Genomic DNA, 21,292 nt, shown 5'->3' with positions numbered 1-21,292 from the left:
ATCTACAGTTTGCTTTTCTGTACCTAGCAGGACTGCATGTTCAGCATTAAATAGTCATTCACTTCGATGATCCAAAGCACGCAGTAGCAAGGTGAGATTGGCCACCATCAACTCTGTGTGGGACGTACTTTCTCCCTGTAGTGCTGAGGAAGCACATCCATAGCAAATTCTGCTTGGACACTATGGGATTCAGTAGATTTGGATCATTAAAAGGAGAATTGTCTGCCCAAATGCATTCTCTCTGTGTGATGGAAGTGAAGGAGGAAAGAGGTTTGGGGCATCTTCTTGCCACCGCATTTGTCTTTTTGTGAGAAAGGGCTGAATTTACTTGAAGGAGATAGCAGCTTCCTCCCTACCCTTGGCAACTGCTCCTGGGCCTCACTCTGCAGGACGTGTCCTTTCTGCATCCCACCAGGGTCAGTATTCAAGCTTTGTTTTGTATTTGAAGAAACTTAGGAGTGCATGCATGCATGTGCACCTGTGCATAAAATATATTAAGTCTATGAAGTGAAAGTGAAGGGTCTCACTGTCTTGCAAGTACACAGATAAGAGAGCTCCAGGCACACCCTAGTATGTGCATTCCTTCTTCTGGTCCTTCCCAAGAGCAAACTAGAAAGCAAGTGTGTCTGTACAAATGAACAAATGGATGAGCAAAGTAAACACATTAAATTGAGGGATGATGCAGAAGAACAAGTTTTAACTTGAAGGAGCATATATCCAGGATCACTGCAGAGACTTTACTCTGGGTCCTGGCACGTGCTGAAGCCCACAGTTATTTCTTTGTGCCGTGCCAGTTGGGTTCCAGCCATATAAATCCATATTATGATCCTGCTTTGCACATTCCTACAAGCCATATTTCTGTTCTCTGCTGGGGCAGAGGTCTGGAAAGTATCACCTCCTGTAGCTTGCTTTCTGATTCAGGCTCAATTGATGATATCCCTCGTGCTGTTCCCACAGCGGCCCATAGTCACACCTGCTGCTGGAATAGTTCAGTGGAGTTCTCATATTTGTTCATTCTGCTTTGAGACACTCCGGTGGGAAAGTGCTTTATAAACTTGGCACTGACGGACACAGACTTATGATTGCTTCACATCATTAGAGTAGTGCAGAGGAACTGGTGTGCAAATGCAGAAAATCCAGGATGATGTTTGCATGCAGTGTGAATGTATTGCTGCAAATTGTGGGGCGTCTGGGAAAAGACATTCTTTGCTGACTTGCTCAATACATAAGAGAGCTCACTGCAGATTTTTTTCCTCCATTTCCATGTTCTCCTTAATTTTGACCCTCCAAAAAACAAACAAACAAAAAAAAAATCAAGAGAAGGGAACTAATCTAAATCTAAAAGTGGGAAGAAATATTTGTAAGAAAATAGATGTGTTTGTCTATTGGTGAGAAGAGAAGCAATAGCAACCATGTTGCTTATAGACTCTTGCAGCATTTAAGAATAAGATACCACCTTTCGTCCAGGAGAGACTATTAAGAGATGGAGCTGCCTATTACTTTGCTTTGTTCTGGCAAGCTCTGATATGTTTATAGTATTTGTTGTAAGTGCTCTGTGAATGCGGAGCAGTGTCTGAACAGAGGAGATGCCCTGAGTTCAGCTTCTTGTTCAGTCCGTCTCCTCAAAGCCACTGGGTTATAAGCTGAGGTTTTGTTGGTGCCCTCATCCTCAAGCACATTTATTGTCAAAGTGCTGTCAGCCCCAGTGACTGGGGAAATAACATGAGCTTTCAAGACATCAGAGGTAGGGGTAGCCTGGAGCACTGAGGGATCGGGATTGGAGATGCTTTATCAGCAGATGAATCCCCAAGGTCTCCCCAGCTCCTTGTGCTGACTGAGTCCAATTTCCTAGTGATATTTTGGAGGTGGGAATGGAAAATGAGGTATTTCCTAGTGGACCAGGCAGAACATGCACTGGTGAACTGTGCAGACTAAGCAGAGTTTGTTGATGTACTTTTGCTTGCCAAAGTCAGGCTAGATATTTGAAAAATTCTATTTGCGATGTACTCTGATGACAGAAAGTAGTCAGAAAAGAAGAAAATGTTCCTTAAGACATTTCCTTCCAATTTTTGTCTCTCTGGCCATGCACTGTATTGCTGTGTCCCCTAAGAGATTCGTACTGAATGGTGATGGTCTTCACAGCCTCTGGGAGAACCTGTTCCCCACAACATACAGAGGCAGAGGGACAAGCACAGAGTGAAGATACCAGTTTTGGGGACTGCAGTTCTGGAGAGCATTCTGGTACAGCCCTCACTAGAGAGGGACTGGTTTAAACCATCATGGGAGAAAAAATCTGCGTAAGATTTAACATCCCCAGCAAATATTTCATCCTTGGGGCCACTCCTCAGTGCTCAGAGCTCACTGGTCAAGCTGCAAGACAGAAACCATTTTTCTGGGTTAGGTCCTTTTGTGTAGATTTGGGTTGTGGTCTGTTTGGTGTACAGTGTCATAAATTACTTTTGGGTCACGATGTTGCTGGAATGATGGGCCTGGGGTGTCGAGCTTGAGAGAGCTTTATGGGGAGTGAAGAGGTAAAATGTCTTGTTGATAGCAGGCTCAAAACGCTGCTCTTCCAAATGCCAAATTTTGTTCTCAGTAACGCTCCAGAAATGTCTGTTCTTTTGAACCTGGTGGATAGTGTGCACTTAAAAGACAGAGAAATTAAAGAGGCTGAAATCCACACAGCGTTCAGAGCTCGCAAGTACATTGCCTTCCAGTGATATGATGGAGAGAACCTCTCATTTAGCCCCAAAGCAAAGGTTTGTGTTTCAAAAAGCAAAGAGAGAAACAGAAGAGGATATTGGTTATATGGATACAAATTGAAGGCAGATTTGGGAGATGTAGGTCCAAGCCCAAGGGAGCCTGAACCCATCCCTCTCATCTCTTGAAATGTAATCCCATCACCATACTTAGCCTGGGGTCGGATGCTCTTGTTTTGCTGATGAAGCTGTTACACCTCAGTTATATGCAGGCAGGCAGTGAGCTCTGCGCAAACACACCCGTGCATTTACAATGCCAGACTCTGGCTGCCCTATGTTCACCTTATGTAAAATTGATGATTTTGACAAGCTGCCCCTTGGCCTCCATTAAGTAAAGGCTCATGATTTCTACATAAAATTTATAGAAATCAATGTGGCAAAAAATATGTGGGAATAGATGCCACCTTCCCCAAACCTGTTGTGTGTCCCCCTGCACAGACCCTGCTTTAGAACATTTTCAGTAGTAAATTTTGTGAAGGAGAAGCCATCTTCCTCAACTGCATCCTCTTTCAGCTTAAAATTATCCAATTACTAAACAAAGATGATTTAAGCACTGATCAGAAAACCCCATGGCACAGAAACATCATTGATTCCTCTCATTGTGTTTCACCTCAGTTATAGCCTTCACTGAGCCCCCAAAGCTGACGTGGCCAAGAAACATTTACAGCTGTGGTGTTTGCAAGGGAAACATGGTTTATTTATCCTCGTGCATATTAAACATTTTGCCTGATGAATGGGAAATCCATGTTGTGTGTCCTGAGCGAGAGGCTTTCTGCGCACACAATCATAGAACCTTTAGGGTTGGGAAAGCCCATCACCAGCCATGCCACAGCTATTCTACAAAAACTTATTCCTTGGCAAATTACCTGGGTGCTAGGCTTTGCTTTTGTAGTCATGGTAATGCTGTCTGTGGCTAAACTGCGAGGATCTGGCAGGCAGCATTTCTCATGCTGTACGTGCAGTAGTGGCGCACCAGTATGGTGCACATGTGCCTTCCCATGGCAGGCGGACGCGTACAGCTCTGACTTTTGGAAGAAGTGCTCCTCCTTCCAATTTCTACTATATTTGTTTCAGCATTGGTTGTTGGCTGTTACGAGTTTGAGTGACCATTTATAATGTTTTCCTGCAAAAAAACGATACCCCATTAAGCAGCTAGCGGCCTTTCTCCTCAGGTCGGTAATTGAAAAGGAACGGGTGCTCTGCAAATGAAACCACTGGTTTTCCTTTCACAGTAATACTGCTTTTGTGGTGCCTAATTTGCTGCCTATATCATTATAATGTTTCAGAAGAATGTGCCAAAATAGAAATCATGACTAGCATACTTCTCTGTCCCCCACAGAACAGATTACTGGCAGTGGGTGCAGCTTGTTCCTTACGTAGGTGCCTTACAGCCCAACTTCTACACATTTGTTTAGCCCACCTCAGCACTCAATGTCCATTATCCTTTCTTCTCTTGCTGGAGAACGACAGACATGAGCTTTTCTTTTGGTGGTCATGGGTGAGGGGAAGGGCTTGCTAGAGATCCTATATTGCTTCAAGTGTAGCTGTGTGAGAGTTTATATGGAAACAGCATCCCATCTCTGATTCCCATGTTGTTTTCTTGTTATAAATTTATGCCGTATTACTAGGTCATGTTCACGATGCGCGTTGCAGTGCTTTAGTTGCTCTATCACTGTTAGGGCAGCTGTGAGCTAAATATTTTATTTGAACAAGAGAAATTCTCAAAATGAGGCTCTTGTGTGGATCCAAGTTGCTTTTTGTGGTTATGTTCCGTTCCTATAAATTCTTTTGATGTCTGCAAAGTTTTGCCTCAGTTGGATTTGGCATTTTCTCCACTCTAGCGGTTACAAGTGGGGAAGAAAAAAAAAAAAGAAAAAGAAAAAAAGGAAAAAAAAAAAAAGAGAGAGCAAAGGGGAGAATAAACAAGTTTTGCAATAAGATATTTTGTGCTCAGTATTTCAGACTATTTCTTATTGGTCAGACTTGTTTCATGATTTGAGACTGCTGGAGATGCAATTTATTCGTTTTCTCCAAGAGAGATGCTGCATTTAATATGTGCTCTCCAGGATCCCCTGTTAAAATATTAGGCAATAAAATCTGTGACTGTACAGTAGTTGTTGTTATAATTTCCCTTAGGTAGTGGAAATCGTAATTTATTGTTTTTTAAGATTTCCCCTCGCACAGAAGCTGAGTGATTGCAGTTGTGTAGGGGTCTGTTTTTCTCCAAGTGCATGTGTTTGTACCATGGCTCCTCTCTTCTGGCACAAGCACTGTGCTGCAAAGCCCTCCCCAGTTTACAGTTGCTGACTTAGCATCTGGGAGCAAAATAGCAGTGAAGACCAAACTGGATCTGCTGTGAGCAACTTGCTTTGCTCCTTTTGTTAATAGCTCAGGGTTGCCTTGGCTGTGTGGGCAGATACCCCATGGGTCTGAACAGAAGTGCTTTATGGTGAGGACCCTTAGACCATAGAAGGCTGCTCTTTAATACAGACAGCAGAGGTTCAAGGTTGGATATTAAGAAAAATTTCATCTCAGAAAGATGCATTGGCACAGGCTGCCCAGGGAGGTGGTGGCTCACTGTCCCTGGAGGTGTTTGAGAGCTGTGGAGATGTGGTACCAAGGACGTGGTCGGTGGGCATGGTGTGTTGGAATTGGATTAGATGATCTTAGTGGTTTTTTCCTATGATTCTATGTCACACCTTCCTTTTGTGATGCACTTCTAGTACAAGTTGGCTGAATTGACTGAGGTGGGCCACAGTAAGAAGATCCTATCTGCCGTGCAGTTGTTGGTTCCTCCCCAGAGTATGGCTGCTTTCTCTAAGTAATGTTGCAGATATTCACATGCTCTGAGGTTCTGAGTAAGGCGTGCTTGTGGCCACCTCGTCTGGTTTTTTAGACCAGATGAGAACCCTGAAAAAACCAGCAGCACTGTGCTGTTGTGCAGCATCCAACCTCTTTGGTGTGCTTGGTGGAATGTTGCCCAAAGGATATAAGAGGAAAAGTTCCTAAAACTGCAAGGGTTCCGAGACCGGAGAGGAAAGTGATAGGAGTACTGTGTTTATGGTTGTTTTTAAAATCTGTTTTTCAGCCATTGCTATGAGTTTTGAGTGTGTGGGATGGATGCAACTGCTGAAGGAGAAGGACGGAGGTGGGATCCTCTGCCCTCCGGAGGAAGGTTGCTTTTGGATCCCACTTTTGTGCAGGAGCATGGCTGTTCTGAGCATGCTGCTTAGTCAGCTTTGCTTTATGTGTGCACATACAGACAGGCATCTGAGGAGAATTTAGAGCCTGATTTGACTTGCTTAGCACCTGAGGCTGCACTTCAATGCAATGATGAAAGCTGGTGGAGGAAGGGAGAGGTGTCTGATCCCCTAGCTGTGGCTGATAACAGCAACCTGTGTTAGCAAACACACATCTTAGCACTCCCAGAGTTGCTAAAATGTTTACAAAGTGTAGAAGGGAAAAGAAAAAATGGTTACCGGATCTTTAGGCAGCCCCTGTCTCAAGTGTGTGGGCTTCAGTGTTGGGGCAACAAAGAGAAAGTGCTAACTTCATGGCGAGTGCAATGCTGCTAGTACAAGAGCTGTGCTGGGGAGAAAATCACCTTCCACTGACACTTCTATTGCAATGGGCTCTGCACTGCCGCCCACCGCACGCTGTTATTAGATGCTGTTTGCACATTTGCCTAGAAGTAAGAAAAAAACCCTGAGACTAATGGTAAACAAACAAGCACAAGTCAGTGTCACTGAGCATCTCATTTCTACCATTGTTTTGTTCTGCCCTTCTGGATCACACTCCCGCAGAGAGGAGCTTGCGTTGTTTCCTCCTGTTTTGTGAATTCTGTAATTCACTGAATGCTGACAGTGATGCCAGGTATTCTGAGGGAGAAGTCCCTGATGTTGAATCGGTAGCACAGAAATGTGTCTGGTGGTTTTTTGTCTGCCTAGAGTCTTAAATGCTGAATGCTCAGCAGACAGCGCGTTATTAGAGGCGATGTAAGAAACTGACGCCTGGGGGAAGCGTGTGAAAGGGACTTTCCACAACCCAAAGTGAAGGGCAGGAAGGTGATGAATACTTTTATAGGGCAAAATCTGCCTCCATAAGCACAACCCTGAGTGCATTTGCTGCCCTCCGTCCCCACTGGCTGCAGTGCCATTTAGCAGCAGAGGGGCAGCCAGACCCCTGACTGCCAGCAGCAAGCTGGGGACCAGGATGCAAAACCCAAACTTGTCCTGAGGATGCTGCCATGCTGCACAGCCCTTCTGCTCTCCTCAGTGCCGAGTTTCCTTCATTCTCTCCTCTCTCCTGGTCTCGCTTTGTCCTGCCACGCCATGTCGGCTTTCCCAGGGCATCCTTGTTAAATCCGTGGAGATATTTGGGGCATTATTTTAGGAGAACTTTGTGTTTCGCGTTTATTCAGTTAAGAAAGGAGGGGAGAAAAAGACATTTCCCCTTTGCCTTTTTTTTTTCTTTGTCTGGAAGCAGTGATTTTATTTGAGGTGATTTTTTGTTGAATTAAAGCCTCTGCGAAGTAATATTGCATCTTCAAAACAAACTGCTGAACTCAACTGCTTTTACCAAACGCATGCAGAATTTTCCCCTCCGGATCCTTCGAGGCCCTAGAGTGCCAGCCTTGCAAAACCTGGGGTGGTGAGGAGAGTCACTTGAGAGTGATCTCCATAGGATACTTTTAGACAGTGTGCTTATGTGTATTTATAAATGTATATATACATCTAATGCATAAAATTCTCTTATGGTGTGTTACTGCATACAGTGAGCAGCAAGGAAAATAATGCAGAACTAAGGTACTGGAGGAGGTGCTGCCCAGCTGGTAAACTCTGAGAGGAAAAGGAAGAACAAAAACTCCACAAACCTCAAAGAGGCACAGACACAAACCCTTAGCAGTTTTTATCATCGGATTTGTCTTGCTGCTTAATCCGCGTTCTTATTTTTGTGTGATTGTTTCAGATGCCTCAGGAGCAATACGCACACAGGAGCACCATGCAGACCTCGGAAGGGCCCCAAGTATACAAAGTCGGGATTTATGGCTGGAGGAAGAGATGCCTCTATTTCTTTGTGCTGCTCCTAATGATTTTAATCCTGGTGAACCTTGCTATGACCATCTGGATTCTGAAGGTTATGAACTTCACAATTGTAAGTCCTAGGGGTTACCCTAAAAGATGGGGGGAAGGTAATGGGGGGTGATGGTCGCTTCTCTGCACATGAATTTAGATATGGCTTCAATAATGGGGTGGTATAATTGCTGTGGATAGCTGCTGCAACAGGGAGGAGCAAATTTATCCAACAATCCGCTTTTTTTTTCTGCTGGAGGATGACTCTTAGGGCTGTCTGCAGGACTGCCTGGCTGGGAAATCAGCTCAGCATCATGAATCACATTCCTCCTCCGATCTTGTCTATATATATACATACATACACACATACATACACACACACACGTATTTGTATTTATATAATATGTACACAAATGTATTTATATAAAGCCTCCCAAAATTCAGTTATAAAGTATTTTAAAATTAATAAAAGAGGTTATTTTTAACTGGGGGATGGGGATGAGTTTGAGCCTTTCTCTTACACATTTTGTTTGCTTTTTCTCCGTGGCTGAGCAGTTACAAAACTCGATTTGCCTTTTTCTTAAAGGAAGTTACATAAAAATGTGTTTCAGGGAGCTGCAGGGTGAAACATTCCTGCAGTGGCTCTCTGGGTGTGGCATTCAGGTGGATCTCATCCTTGCCTCCCTTGAGCTGGGGTTGAGCATGGAAAAATGTGGGTGTGCAATGGGAAATAGATTGCATAGGGATAGGTGGTGCCTTCTGGGCCTGGAATGTCCACTTAAGCTCAGCTCAGACTTTTTGGCACAACATAGGGTGCCTTTTATTACTGAGTGAGCTTTTCTTCCCTTGCTCAATGTGATCAGGACATGATCAACCAGGCACACCCTATTTTCAAGTGCTAGCATGTAAGGCAGGCCCTAGCTTTTCAGTAGATAATTTGGCCAAGCAAAGTGAAAGTGAAATGACTTATGTCCCCTTTTTCAAAGCAGTCATTGCCACCCTGGTCAGGTGGAGCGATTTTAGGTCCATTAGGATCTTCGGGAGAAATTAAATTTGAGGCTTTAATCCTGGATTTACTTCATGAGAGAGCTGTAAGGTTAAAATCACCCAAATCAGTTTCAAGGACTTTCCCAGCCAGGCTCTGATGCGAATAGTGTGTTTGAAGTCTCCCAGCATTTCTTTCTCTGCTTTGGTCTTGCAAAGCCCTGAACAGCTGTGTCCAGCATTATGTCATTAATGGGCCTTGAGAAGTTGAGTAAACAATCTCTGACTTACTGTATCCAGCAGACAAAGTACTGTGGCAGGGGAACATGTTGAGTTAGTTTCTCTAACTGGTTTGCTGTCAAGGTGTGCAGATCATTGTGATGCATGTATGCTTAGAGAGCAAGCAATTATAAAACAGTAATCCTCTAAAAGCTGTGAGTGGATGAAAGAGTGAGCCAAACTGGAGCAGTTAATTCTTAACCCGACCAGTTATTTATTTTTATGAAATTGATGCCATTTTGACATATATGGTCATTAGATTAAAACCTCTTCCTTCCAGCAGCTGTCTCCTCCCTAGCCTGTATGCTGGCTTTTTCAGGGATGCGCTGGTCTTCAAGTTCTTGTCTGATTCAGTTTCCTTAAATAGTCACTCACTCTCTGTGACTCACTGGGAATTAATCCAGTATAAAGTATATTTGTGTCTGTTTTTAGCTAATTTGTATGTTTTCATGTCAGTAGGTGCTGAACAGCTTTGGGGGATGAAAAACCAACTGTAGCACTGCAGTGGGAACTGCTTTGTGATATATACAGGTGTGGGCATGCTGGTCAGGATGTATATCTCTGACACAGCCAGTGGGAAATAAACATAAGAACAGGGCATGTAAGAGGTGTGCACCTTGTCTCTTTGATCTTGAATTGTGTTAGTTTGTAAAGTAAAAATTCAAGGTCAGGTTGGATGGGCAGCCTGCTCTTGTGATTGGCAGCCTTGCCCATGGCAGGGGACTTAGAAGAGCTGATCTTAAAGATCCCCTCCAGCCTAAGTCATTCTATGGCTGTATGGATGTAGAGCAATAGTGAGATGCGTGCCATAACACAAAAGATTGTGTTCAGTCAAGCAGAAATGTCTCGAGGAGGGATTTCTCATTCCGGTCACCTCTGGGAAAAGATCTGTTACTAAATGGGTAGGAATTATTTGCATATTTGTGACAAGAATTCAAGGCATTTACCTGTCCAAGCGCAACTACCAGTTTTTGGGCAAGAACTGCAGAGAAGAGACGTGGAGATGCATTTTGGTAGAAGGAGATGTCTCTTCCAGGCAGCCGGTTGCTTCCTCCAATATGGACCTGCAGAGTACAACCAGTTTCGGTTGTTGCAAGCTGGGATTGGTAAAGACCCCACTGTAAGAGTGGTAGGAGCCCAGCAGACATCTGAGACTCCTCCTGCTTACAGTTATGGCGCTACTGTGCTGTGTTGGGACCGAATGATGTGACTGATCAGATTATTAAGAATAGAGCAGACAGGTCCTTGGAAATGGTTGGCGATCCTGATGAGCGTTGAGCCCATGTTGCTGCTCTGCTGCCGCCTCGCCAGCTGCTCTGGATCCTGCTCTGCAATTCCTCCTGCACCATTCCCTGCGGCTGAGGAAATCACTGCGCTAAGTGAATTTTTAGAAGCAGACTTTTATCTCTAAATAACAAACGTACGAATATTCTCAAATGAGGAGATGCAAATACGCAAAATCTTTAATTTGTTCCTGTTCTGATAAGAGGAGCTGAGAGGCCTTCTGGGGCAGGGGAAATGATTTGAGCAGTCAGTAAGCAATAGCTGCTGCTTAGCAGGTCTGAGTTACCCCAGTGCTTGCAGAGCAAGAAAAGAAGGCGAAGAAAGGAGGGGGAAGTTTTATAGTTTTGTTGTTGTGGAAAATGTAATGCTTCCAGTATCTTCCCAACCCCTGATCTCTCCCAGAACCTGAGTCTGTTCAGCTCCACAGGATGGTCCTGGCACTTACCGGAATTTAATGAGTGCTCATTAAAGCCAGTAAGTGCTCAGTGTATCTTAATGAGCCCAGCAAACCTGCTCAGGAAAACTCGGGGGTGTTTTAAGTGCTTATAATGGGGTGTGGAGAAGGGAGGGGAGGAAGCGAGTCCATTTTAGAGGAAAAAAACCACCACCTCATGCAGTTTGTACAGCGTGTTGGGCAGCACCCATCACTCCATGGCCAGCCCTGAGCTCCCTTCCTTCGCTCCCTTCCTTTCCCCTCTGCGTGCCCTGTGACATGCTCAGGGAGGAAACTCCTGTGAAATCAAAGCATAAGCTTCCAATCTGTGGCTTTTAATGAGCAAGGCATAACTAATTTATTCTGGTTTTGCTTTAATCTGAATGTTCGAGGCGTAAGTTTAAGTGTGGCTGTTGCTTCTTAAGTGGGGCTGTCAAAGTGTTGCTGTATTTGCATGGGGCCAGTTGGTCACAGCCAGGTCTGTGCCATACTGCAGTCACTCAGTCCCTGCGTGGTATTTGATCCTCGATTTGTTCTAAATGATTTTACCCGGCACAAGCTGTATGAAAAACAGACTTGGAGGGTACCCGAAATATCATCTGCCTGTTCCACAGCTGGTTCACACAGTCAGGTCCATTTATCCAGTTCATTTGCATTAGAGCTGTGCTGCAGGAAGCTCTGCGGAGGTTGCTACCTCTAAACTTTACTTTGAATTTTAAGCCAAACCACAGAATGAATCTGGACCGATGCCACCAATTTGGGTTGAAACCCAAATGCCCGCTGAAGGTGCCCTAACCTAATTGAAGTAGAAACTGTGATCCAGCATTAAACTTTCTGATGATGTATAGGTAAAGGTACTCCAGCTCATTTGGATCTTGGACAAGCGTGGTAAAAGTATGTGGTTTACACATAATGGATGTGGGGAGAAAACATGAATGCCTGTGGGCTGTGTACGTGACTCACCCTCTCAGCTTGCAGGTCAGGGGCAGCTTGAGCTGTATCCTACATATTTCACAGAGCTCAGCTGAGCCCCTCAAGGTTTGTAGGTGCCAATCTAATTACAGGAATTGAACCAGAGCTTGTAATGGTCTTACTCTTTATGGTCAAGCTGCATTAGCTTGGTTAGTGATGCAAGTCATTAGCAGTGGGATTGCCTGTGACTCTGTACATGAGCACACATTGTAGAGTACTTGCCTACGATACACTGAGTATCTGTGATCTGTTGGGGCTGTATTTAAATGGCAGCAGTCCACCTACTCATCTGCCAATCAAACCACTGAGGTCTCTGATCTCTGACACGGTGTTTTTGTCCACCCAGTTTGAATTGTATGTTCTTTGGAACAGAAGCTGCTTGCGTACAGCAGCCTGCAGTCCCATATATTGCCACATACTGCCAGACTATGTGTAATAATAAATAATTTCCCCTAAGTTGGCTTGCAAGGTTTGAAATTCCTGGAGAACTGCTTTCTAAGAATAATGCAAAGCAAAATCTATAGAAAAGTCTTTGACTCTTTCTTTGTAAGGAAATTATTCTGCAGCTTTGGTATTCAGGAGGCTGTTTGAGAACAAAAGCTAACAGCTTCCTCCAAACTCAGATCTGAGCAAACCCACACATAATGCTTATGCCACCTGAGCATGCACCTTGGAGACAGTGCCTCAAAGATATGGGCAGGCAATGACCTGGCTCACTCCATCTCCCTTGGGATGCAGAGAGAAGGAGACCTTCCCTTCCTGTCCTGATCTGACTGAGTTCAGGGTGGTTCCTACAGTGCATTCAAATTCTCTTTCTAGTGCCACACAGTTTGGGATCCTTTAGTATAAGGTTCGGTTGTATTTTTTAATTTTAATTGAGTAGGAACAAATGACTGATAGGCTATCTTCATAGCTTGAGGGGTGTATTTTAGCATTGCTGAATAAAATGCTAACGATTTAGAGACAAAATGCTGCTGTGGGTGGCAAAAGTGCTAAATATCATTATTATCTTGCTTTCTTTATTAGAAGTTTGTACGAAAAATATGCTTTTAAAGTTTGGTTATGAACAGTTATTTCCAATACAATTACTCCCTCTTGTGTGTAAACTACCTGCCACGTTTTAATTACAGGAAAACAGTTGGGTAATAACGCAGCAGTAAAGATGGATTAGAGTTAAGAAAGCTCATCTGCTTAATAGGCTGGATTCTTTTATTAATGATTTAAAGGAACAGACTTTGTTCTAATTTTTTTTAATTAAAAATTGCCTCAGAATATAATGACTGTGCAGTTTACATTCCCTTTTCATGATTTCTCTGGGGTCTTTTTAGGTGCAATTCTAAAGCCAACATGGGAAATAAATCTGCTTTGCTTCTCAGCTTCTGCTTTGTAGTGCAGCTCTAATTGGTCAGCTAAATTGTTTAGAATTAGAATTAATTTTGCTATACCCTTCCTGTTTTTTTTTTTTTTCCTCATTCTCCTTCACACACAAAGAATTGTGCACTTTTCCATCTTAATTCATGTTCCTCCTTTTATAAAACAAGTAATTGTTTCTAGATCACCCTCATTACCCCAGAGCTTTGTGTCTCTCCTTTCTATTCTCATTCACATGGACTACATCTTCTGATATAAAGTTGTTAATCTTGTAGGGATCTGACAGAACCAGCAGTGCTGTGAGTGACTGTACTGTTAAATGAAGAAGTTTCTATGGATTAAATCCTTACCCCTGTGGGATGCAGTGAAAATGTTGGCATTGCCTACAGTGGATCTATCGTTAATTATAATGCTTTTTAGTTGTGGTTTTGTACCCCAGATTCAAATGACCTTCTTTTCAGATTTAAAAAATAATGTTTTGCTTTTCTTACGCTATTTTCAGAGACTTGAAGTTTCTGTTTCTGCATTAAAAGCAATTGGGATTATATATCCTTTAAAGATATTTATTCTGCTATTTCAGCTTCTCTCTTTGGGAGTTCAGAATAAAACAGTTCTAATAGGATATTGCAGGATGTTGTTGCAAGGTCAGTTCCTCTACTGTTGCATCACCTGCAGTGTTAGGCTTCTGGTCCTGATCACTTGCTAAGTTACAATGCATCGATTTCTTCCAGTGCTGCACCTTTGAAAACTCAGTCTCTGACTATATGTCAGTTTTATTATCCTAATAGCGTATCCTCTCAGCCAGCACAAGCACCTAAGACCTTCATCTTCCTGTTAGCACACAGTGATGAAACGAGCCCATATTTTTTTCTCACTGTCTGTACTCTCTGCTAAACCTCTGAGTTCTTCTGGTGCCATGACATCGGGTTTGCTTACAGATATATCATGGAAGTGAAAAAGATGGCGAGCCTTCCACCGGTACCTCTAAACCAAATGGTGTGTGCTAAGTAGCAGTCATTAGGTAATTCTTTGTTTTTATTCTTTGTCTATTGCACAAGGCAGGCTGCAGCATACAGCCTGTTATGGAGGTAGGTGGCCCTTTTCCCTCAAATATTTTGGTGGTTTGGCTTTTGTGAAGAACCGAGGCTCGTGCAATTGTGCTTCCATCTCAGTGTACGAGCTCTCAGCTCTCTCGTATCTGTTGTTTTTAAGCCACGTATCATATTGAAAACCTCTGAAGAGATGTAAGTATTCAGGAGACAGGAATATCTCGAGCATATTGGGTTTATGGCTGCGATGCCATTGATCCCTGCAGGACCCAGCAAGCAGCGAGGATGCGGTGGGCTGTGCAGGGAAATGAGTCATAAACTCTCGATCCCAGATCCCACTTCTGCCACCTCCCTCTGGAGAGGATTGTTCTCAGCTTCTCTTTCATCTGAAGAAATAAGATATTTCCTCTCAGCGCCAACAAAAGATCTTCAGCCTAGTGGTTCTGAAGCAGAAGGAGATTTGTCTCTTAGAGAACACGTAAAAGGTATTATTATAAATGGGAGGAAGAACAAAAACAAGCTCGCTTTTAAAATGCTGATAATCAGCTAGGCCTCTGAATAGCTCACAATCTGATCCCTCCCCATATTCTCGCAGTACATTAGGAGAAATGATTTAATTTGGGAAGCCACACAGAAGTGATGTACCGGGCTGATCTGTGCAGTAGGTTCTCCACCCCTTCTTCCCTTGTTCCGCGTGTTTTTGTTTTTGCTTTTTTTTACTTTCTGAGCTTTCTGACAACTCTCCTGAACTCTCTGCATGGCAGAGAGCAATGACCTTCTCAGCTTTGAAAACCGAACAGCCATCTCTCTAACAAAAATAGAATTTTTCTGAAGCACCTCTTCTTGGTGATTGCTTCAGGCAGAGGAGCTGCTTGGTGGAGCCTGCACGTCTTTTCCAGCTTGGCCTGGAACTGGAAAGCCATCAGCTTTTCAGAAAGCTGCTTAAATTCTTTCTTATTGTTTGGTGTTGCAGTCTGTAAGATGGGGCTGGAGGTGGCTCTCCCACCACTGCAAAGCACAGAGCAATAGAAACTCAGGCTCTGCACAGAGCTCCAGTTTGCAGGCTCACTGCTGCTGGCTGGATGGAGCCCTGGGCAACCTGATCTAGTGGTTGGCAGCCCTGACCACTGCAGAGGGTTGGAGCTTGATGATCTTTAAGGTCCCTTCCAGTCTGAGCCATTCTGTGATTCTGTGGTTGGCTCTGATGTGTGTCTGATTAAACTAAAGAAGGGGAGTAAGAAGAAAGTAGCATATACTTCCTACATTTGCATGCATTTACCCTATTTAAAAAAGGGGAAATTTAGATTGGATATAAGGAAGAAGGGTTTTTTTGCAATAAGGGTGGTGAGGCAGTGGCACAGGTTGCCCACAGAGGTGGTGGTGCCCCATCCCTGCAGATACCCAAGGTCAGACTGGAGGGGATCTGAGCACTGGTGGAGCTGTGGGTGTCCCTGCTCAGTGCAGGGCAGTTGACCAGATGGCCTTTAAGGGGCCCTTCCAACTCAAACGGCTCTATGATTTACCTTACACAGTGTTGAGAACTTGTTCTAAAGCCTGAACAGTTCTGTGGACAAAATTACGAACCTGTGATTTTATGGACTGCAGCTTCCCCCTTCCCTCTGCAGACACTGTGTTATCTCTTCTGTTCTTGGATGCATCTTTTCTGCTATATATTCCCATCCCTGATTTGATAAATGTCTTTGAAGTACTCGCTGCTGGATGCTGCCATTCTATGTGCCTGTTCTTCCAGAGCTTTGCTATGGAGATGAGTTGAATATACCATTTGAATTCATCACAGCTTACATTTTAGTTCTGGCCATTTCCACTTCAATTACATCTTCCCCATTACCCATCCTGCCTTCGCTGCTGTGGTCAATGGTAAGATGGAGTGAGGTAATTATTTGTATTGAGGCCCAAGTTTCTATGGGACTACACTCCAGTGCACTTGCATGAAGGACAACCTGTTAACACTGAAATGATATGGTTGCAGACAGATTTATAGGAGAGGAATAGATTTGCACAGGTAATTCAGCTTTGACCCCTTGAGTTCTCATTACTTCTCATCCACGAAGCACTATTGCCCACCTCTTTCCTTTTTTTAAATGAGATCCAGTAACTAATAGTGAAATTATGGCAATCTACTATATGAAATTTGTGATTATTTGCATTTAATTAAAGGCTTCTCTTGAGAAAATGAAGGGCAGCTTAACCTCAGAGAAGCCTCTACATCTCCAGTAATTGCTTCTAATGGAAGTCTTTAGAGTTTCTGCCCCACCACAGGAAAAAGAAAAAAAAAAAAAAGTTCCTCCCACACACAGGGTCTCAAAATTATTTTATCCTTGTGCGGTGAAGGTGACTGAGGAACCCAGTGAAACATTCCTCACTGTGGTTTAACCAGCTAAAATTCAATTTAATTACTCAAAAGCCAGGCTTGTGGTGTGTTTATGAAAAGGGGCACTGTGCATTCTTGTTGAAGGAAGTTGATCTTCCTCTTCATGTTATGTTTGCAGTCTGGCAGTTGGTGTCAACATTGGAGAGTGGGACTGGGAAACCTTTTTGAGGATGGCCAGTGCTCCACATCGCTGCATTGCCCCAGTGAGCCCAGTGCACATTGTGCCTAAGGCAAGCATGAGATTGCAGTGTCTCAGACACTGAGTGTGTGGCACTCGAATCGTGCATTCTGCCTAATTACTTCTCTCAGTGTTTTCATGCCCCTTCTGGCAGCACAGTCACTCTGCTTGCACCCTCTGCTCTATTAAAGTCCCTTCTTCTATTACAGATCTGAAAACAGGCACGACAGGAATTAGAGTATATGTTGCAGCAGCAGGTATGGCCATTTTCTGCTATCTGTTCTCCATGCCGAAGGTATGAATGTTGAAAAACATTCTGCTGTCCTGTGTTCTTACGTTGTCCATCACACAAGCTCTCGTTAATATGCAGTAAAACACATAAAATGTCTCTGAAATCTTTTGTAGTGACCTCATAGAGCTATACGAGTCAGAAATGGAAACATCATTGTTAGTCAGCTCTCTCTGATGTTTTTTAGCAAGCAAACATGTTGACAAATAGCAACTGTTTATTTTGGGGGGAAAAGGGTGTTTTAGTTATGTATGCTGTGCCCTGAAATGTATTTCATGTAGGCGCGAGCCATGTAGGTGTGTGTAGGTGCTGATTTTGATTGAGGTTATTTAGTAAGGTGGCATTGTTTCTGATAAGAAATACTTTGTCCTTCCAAACAAGGCATTGAAGCTCTTCATTCTGGGAAACTAAGAAATCAAATGCCTTTTACAATATTTACTTCTCGTGCATGTTAGAAAAGGAATTCCTGCTAATTACATATTTGTGCACACACACTACTGCGGAATGAAGGTCTTATTTATGGAAGCATGTCATCAGATGAGTTTGTTAGGTTTTCAGCAAAGCTTTGAGTCTTGTGAAGGGGAGGCACGCCAAGCTGAGCAGCTCCTGGCTGGGCTAGAGGAAGATTAGGTGGATCTTAACAATTCTGCTGTGATTTTACAGAAAACCGCATTGTCTGGAAGGAAGGATGATTCAGTTCACCACCAGTAAGTGTAGATTATAAAGCAAATTTCATCTTTATTTGAAGTTACTTGTCAAAACCTATTGACCAAAGGTATTTGTCTTTGCTAGTATTATAAATGATTCACTGTCATACATCGCACAAGAAAAATCCTGTGTGTTAGAAAGCAGATGTTTAATTTCTTTCTTCTTCCCAGCGGAGCCACATTTCTTGCCACTGCACCTTTCCTCTAATAGAAGTTTGTCTGCAGTAGTTTGCCTAGTCAGTCCTTTCATTCCTTTAAATGAGAATGAGGAGCTGTTAGGAGTTCAGGGTTGAGATAACAGTACTCTGTACAGGGAGCCTGAGGCCACAATGAAACCTTTGTTGTACGTGATGCTGGGAGCCCATAGGAACAGCACCATGGCTACGTTCCACATCCAAATAAGAAAGTCACCAGAATGAAAGGCATTGCAGGTCTGTACTACAGGAGCATTCCGTATGAGGGAAGAGTTTCACACTTTGGGGTAAAAGATCTGTTCTGCAGGTGAGGTCGGAGCCTGGAGCTGGGAAGTCAGTTAATTTCCTGTTGCCTGCAGACTATGCTAAATAAATACGGAGTAGCCAGGCACTTGATGGATGGCTCAGCTCTCCTCATACAGGGCTATCAGTCTGTGGCATTGCTTCTGGGTTACACAGGTATAGATGAGAGGGGAATCAGTGGCTCCGGAGGCAGACTACAAAGAAGAGAGTTGTAAACTTTGAAATATAGGCAGTATCTGGGCAAATGGAAAGAGAAGTGTAACCCCGGCTGGTTTGCTGTTGGTGTTGTTGTTGTTGCTGCTTTAGGTTAGTGATAGACTATAGGTTGACATGTTAAATGGATTTCACTCACCTGTTAGGTGTGTCAGTTTAAGACAAATATGTGGACACTGGGAATTTATGCACTGCAGAACACAGAAAAGGGGTCGAGAGAGCTCTGTACGCAGAGGTGGCTGAAAAGAGCTGGAGATCTCTGCTCTGAAACAGCAGCCCAGCTCTGGAAAATGTCACAGGAGTCTATAACTGGGGACCAGCTCTTCATGCATCCCAGTAAGTGATAGTAAATAGGTCTGTTGTACTTGGCTTTTCTCCCTTTTCCTCTTCTTAAAGTGAGTCCATGCGGTAAGAAATGTGAAGTTGAATGGCTGAGTTTACAGCTCAGCTGGTTATCACTGATGTTCATATTGGATGAGCTGTCTGAAATACATACTGAAAGCGTAGAGAGATGATGAGATTCATGATGGGGAAATGACCACCATTCATCCAAAATGTTTTCAGTAACAGCACAGGGAAGGGATTGCATTGGTGCAATCTGTAGTTCTTGTTTGTATTTTAAAGGTCTCTAATGAGCCATGTGTGCAGTGCATTTCTCCCTGGGAAATCCCACTGAAATCTGCCACTTGGATTTCATTTCTTGTGCTGCTATATTTAGAGCAGAAAGCAGATCTCCCAGCATGACTCCTCCTGGCTTATAGAAGCTCTACGAATTGTCCTAGCAATAAACACTAATCAGTTACCAGAGCTGCCTGCACCCTGTGAAAATCCCTTAAAATGATTAAAAAAAAAAAAATAAATGGGAGCACAGTATTTGCAATTGCATTCCAGCTGCAGTCCTGTGGCAGTACCCCATCGTCATCTCTGTGCCATGGGGATGGTGTCAGGGGATGTGGTATGTGCTTTATTACTATGGTCTTTTGCTCAGTTTATGTTTCTGCACCTCCTTTTTTATCCTGTGGAGAAGGAATCTGATCACAGTTGTCTTCACTGAGTTTTAATGGGTAAATTGGAGTTCTTAGAAGTTTTTGATCAGCCATAGTGTCAGAGTGCACGTTCCCTTCCTCGCAGTCCAGCAGTGCTCTATAGAAAAGCGATCAGGAGGTCCAATGGACTTGTTCTTTGTAAGTTCCTGTTTTTCTTGACCATAGTTCCACTAAAAATCATGCACAGCCATGCCAAGTGAGGCATCACACAGCATCTTGGTATAATCAAGGGGGTGAGCCTTCCTGCTTCAGTGCAGTTCTTTCCCTGGCTGTAAAGTGCCAGGATGGACCGTGTGCTGTAATGAAGAAATGTGGTGGCATGGACATTAGTAAAATATGATGAGTGGAGAGAGGTAATACATGTCTGTTTGTGGTGTCAAGTGAGAATGTGGTGTTTTTGTATTTCAGATGTCTTTCACGTTTAAATCCCTTTCTGTGCTCATCTGCATAGGAAAAAACATTTAAAACTTGAGAGCAACAAAGTTACTGTGGCTTTGTAGAAATGGTGCTCCTGAGTGAATCAGAAATGTGTCCATCCTTGCAGCTTTTTGTTACCTTTCACAGTTCTTTGATAGAGATGTAATTTTCTCTAATCATTCAGAAAGATGGCTGGATATTTTTTCTATTAAATCCTGAAAGACTCAAACCTTTCCTGGCTTACCTTTGCTATTTTTCATGTTTATATACAACAGCATAATGCATCAGCATTTTTACACATTCCCCATATAAGAATGAGCCATGCTTATGAAGGCTGTCAGACTTTCTATTGAACGGAATAACTGGAGCATCACTATGAGTTGACACCAGCCTAAGAATCACATCTATATGCTGAAATGTCTTATTTTATGCCTGTGTTGCCGTTTAATAGCTAAGCTGTGCCCTTTCCTTATTTACTGTTGCTATCCAGAAGTGCATTAGCGCTGGGGTCCAGGTGAGCCTGGCTGCTGCTGCAGGTGAACCCAGGTGCCTACAGGCTGCATTGCCATAATTAACTGGTGAGTTAGGAAGGGAAGGGAGACCAGCCTGCAGCGCCTCAACCTTCCTTTCAGCAGGTTTTTCCTAGCTAGGATTGCAGTATAAAATGATTACTTTTTGCTCTCTCCTCTGTATTTAGCCTCGGGAGGTTTTTGATAGGTTTTGGCTATTAAAGACAGCAGTAAATGCCTAACTGGAAGCTGTCTGGCATTCATAACCTTAAGCTGTATAGGAAAGCAGAAAAGCTGAATGGATTTTTTTTTTTTCTTTCCATTATTTTCTTCTTTATTTTCCTAAGGAAAAGACCTACAGGAGCAGATGAAGCTGCCTGCCTTTCAGGTGAATTCCACTCAGGATGATAAATTACGTCTGAACTGAACCAAAATGTTCCTAATGGCCCTAGTCAAAAGGCCCATTACAGGATATCTAACTCACTTAAATTCCTTTCTGCTTTAAATCGTTAATGATTATGTATTTTAGGGCTGAAGTGGTATGTGCTTAAGGGGCGCTTTAAGGTTAGTCAAACTTAAAAATGTACACCTGAACTGAGAGACACGGGCTCCCTTGAGTGACCTTGCTCTGGTGGCTGCTTCTACAGGTAGATAATTGTGTGGGGATGTTTACCAGCCACCAGGAAGGTTTATGGAAAAGGAAGTGGAGGGACATTTTAGAGCAGAGAGCAAAGAGCAGCTTTGGCTGGCCCATGTGGTTTGTAAATCACACGGTTGATACTGCAGTGAGAAAGTTCATTTGTCTTCTGCTGTGACGTTTGGGGAAGTAAACCACGTGGTG

The 21,292-nt window shown here is 43.4% G+C and overlaps 1 protein-coding gene across 10 annotated transcripts in view; it reads left to right on the top strand.

Moving 5' to 3' along the window:
* SGCD (sarcoglycan delta) overlaps nt 1–21,292 on the top strand; it is a 317,210-nt gene that overhangs the window by 182,200 nt on the left and 113,718 nt on the right. For all 10 annotated transcript variants that reach the window (XM_090151014.1, XM_090151008.1, XM_090151009.1 and 7 more), the window contains one exon: nt 7,728–7,913. In XM_090151014.1, the coding sequence (XP_090007140.1) occupies nt 7,728–7,913 (186 nt within the window). The remainder of the gene's footprint in view (nt 1–7,727; nt 7,914–21,292) is intronic.

The sequence above is a fragment of the Phasianus colchicus genome, chromosome 15 (genome assembly GCF_987193195.1).
Source record: "Phasianus colchicus chromosome 15, bPhaCol1.hap1.1, whole genome shotgun sequence".
Lineage (NCBI taxonomy): Eukaryota > Metazoa > Chordata > Aves > Galliformes > Phasianidae > Phasianus > Phasianus colchicus.
The sequence above is the reverse complement of the archived record's forward strand: the minus strand, read 5'-3'. Positions and strand labels throughout refer to the sequence as shown.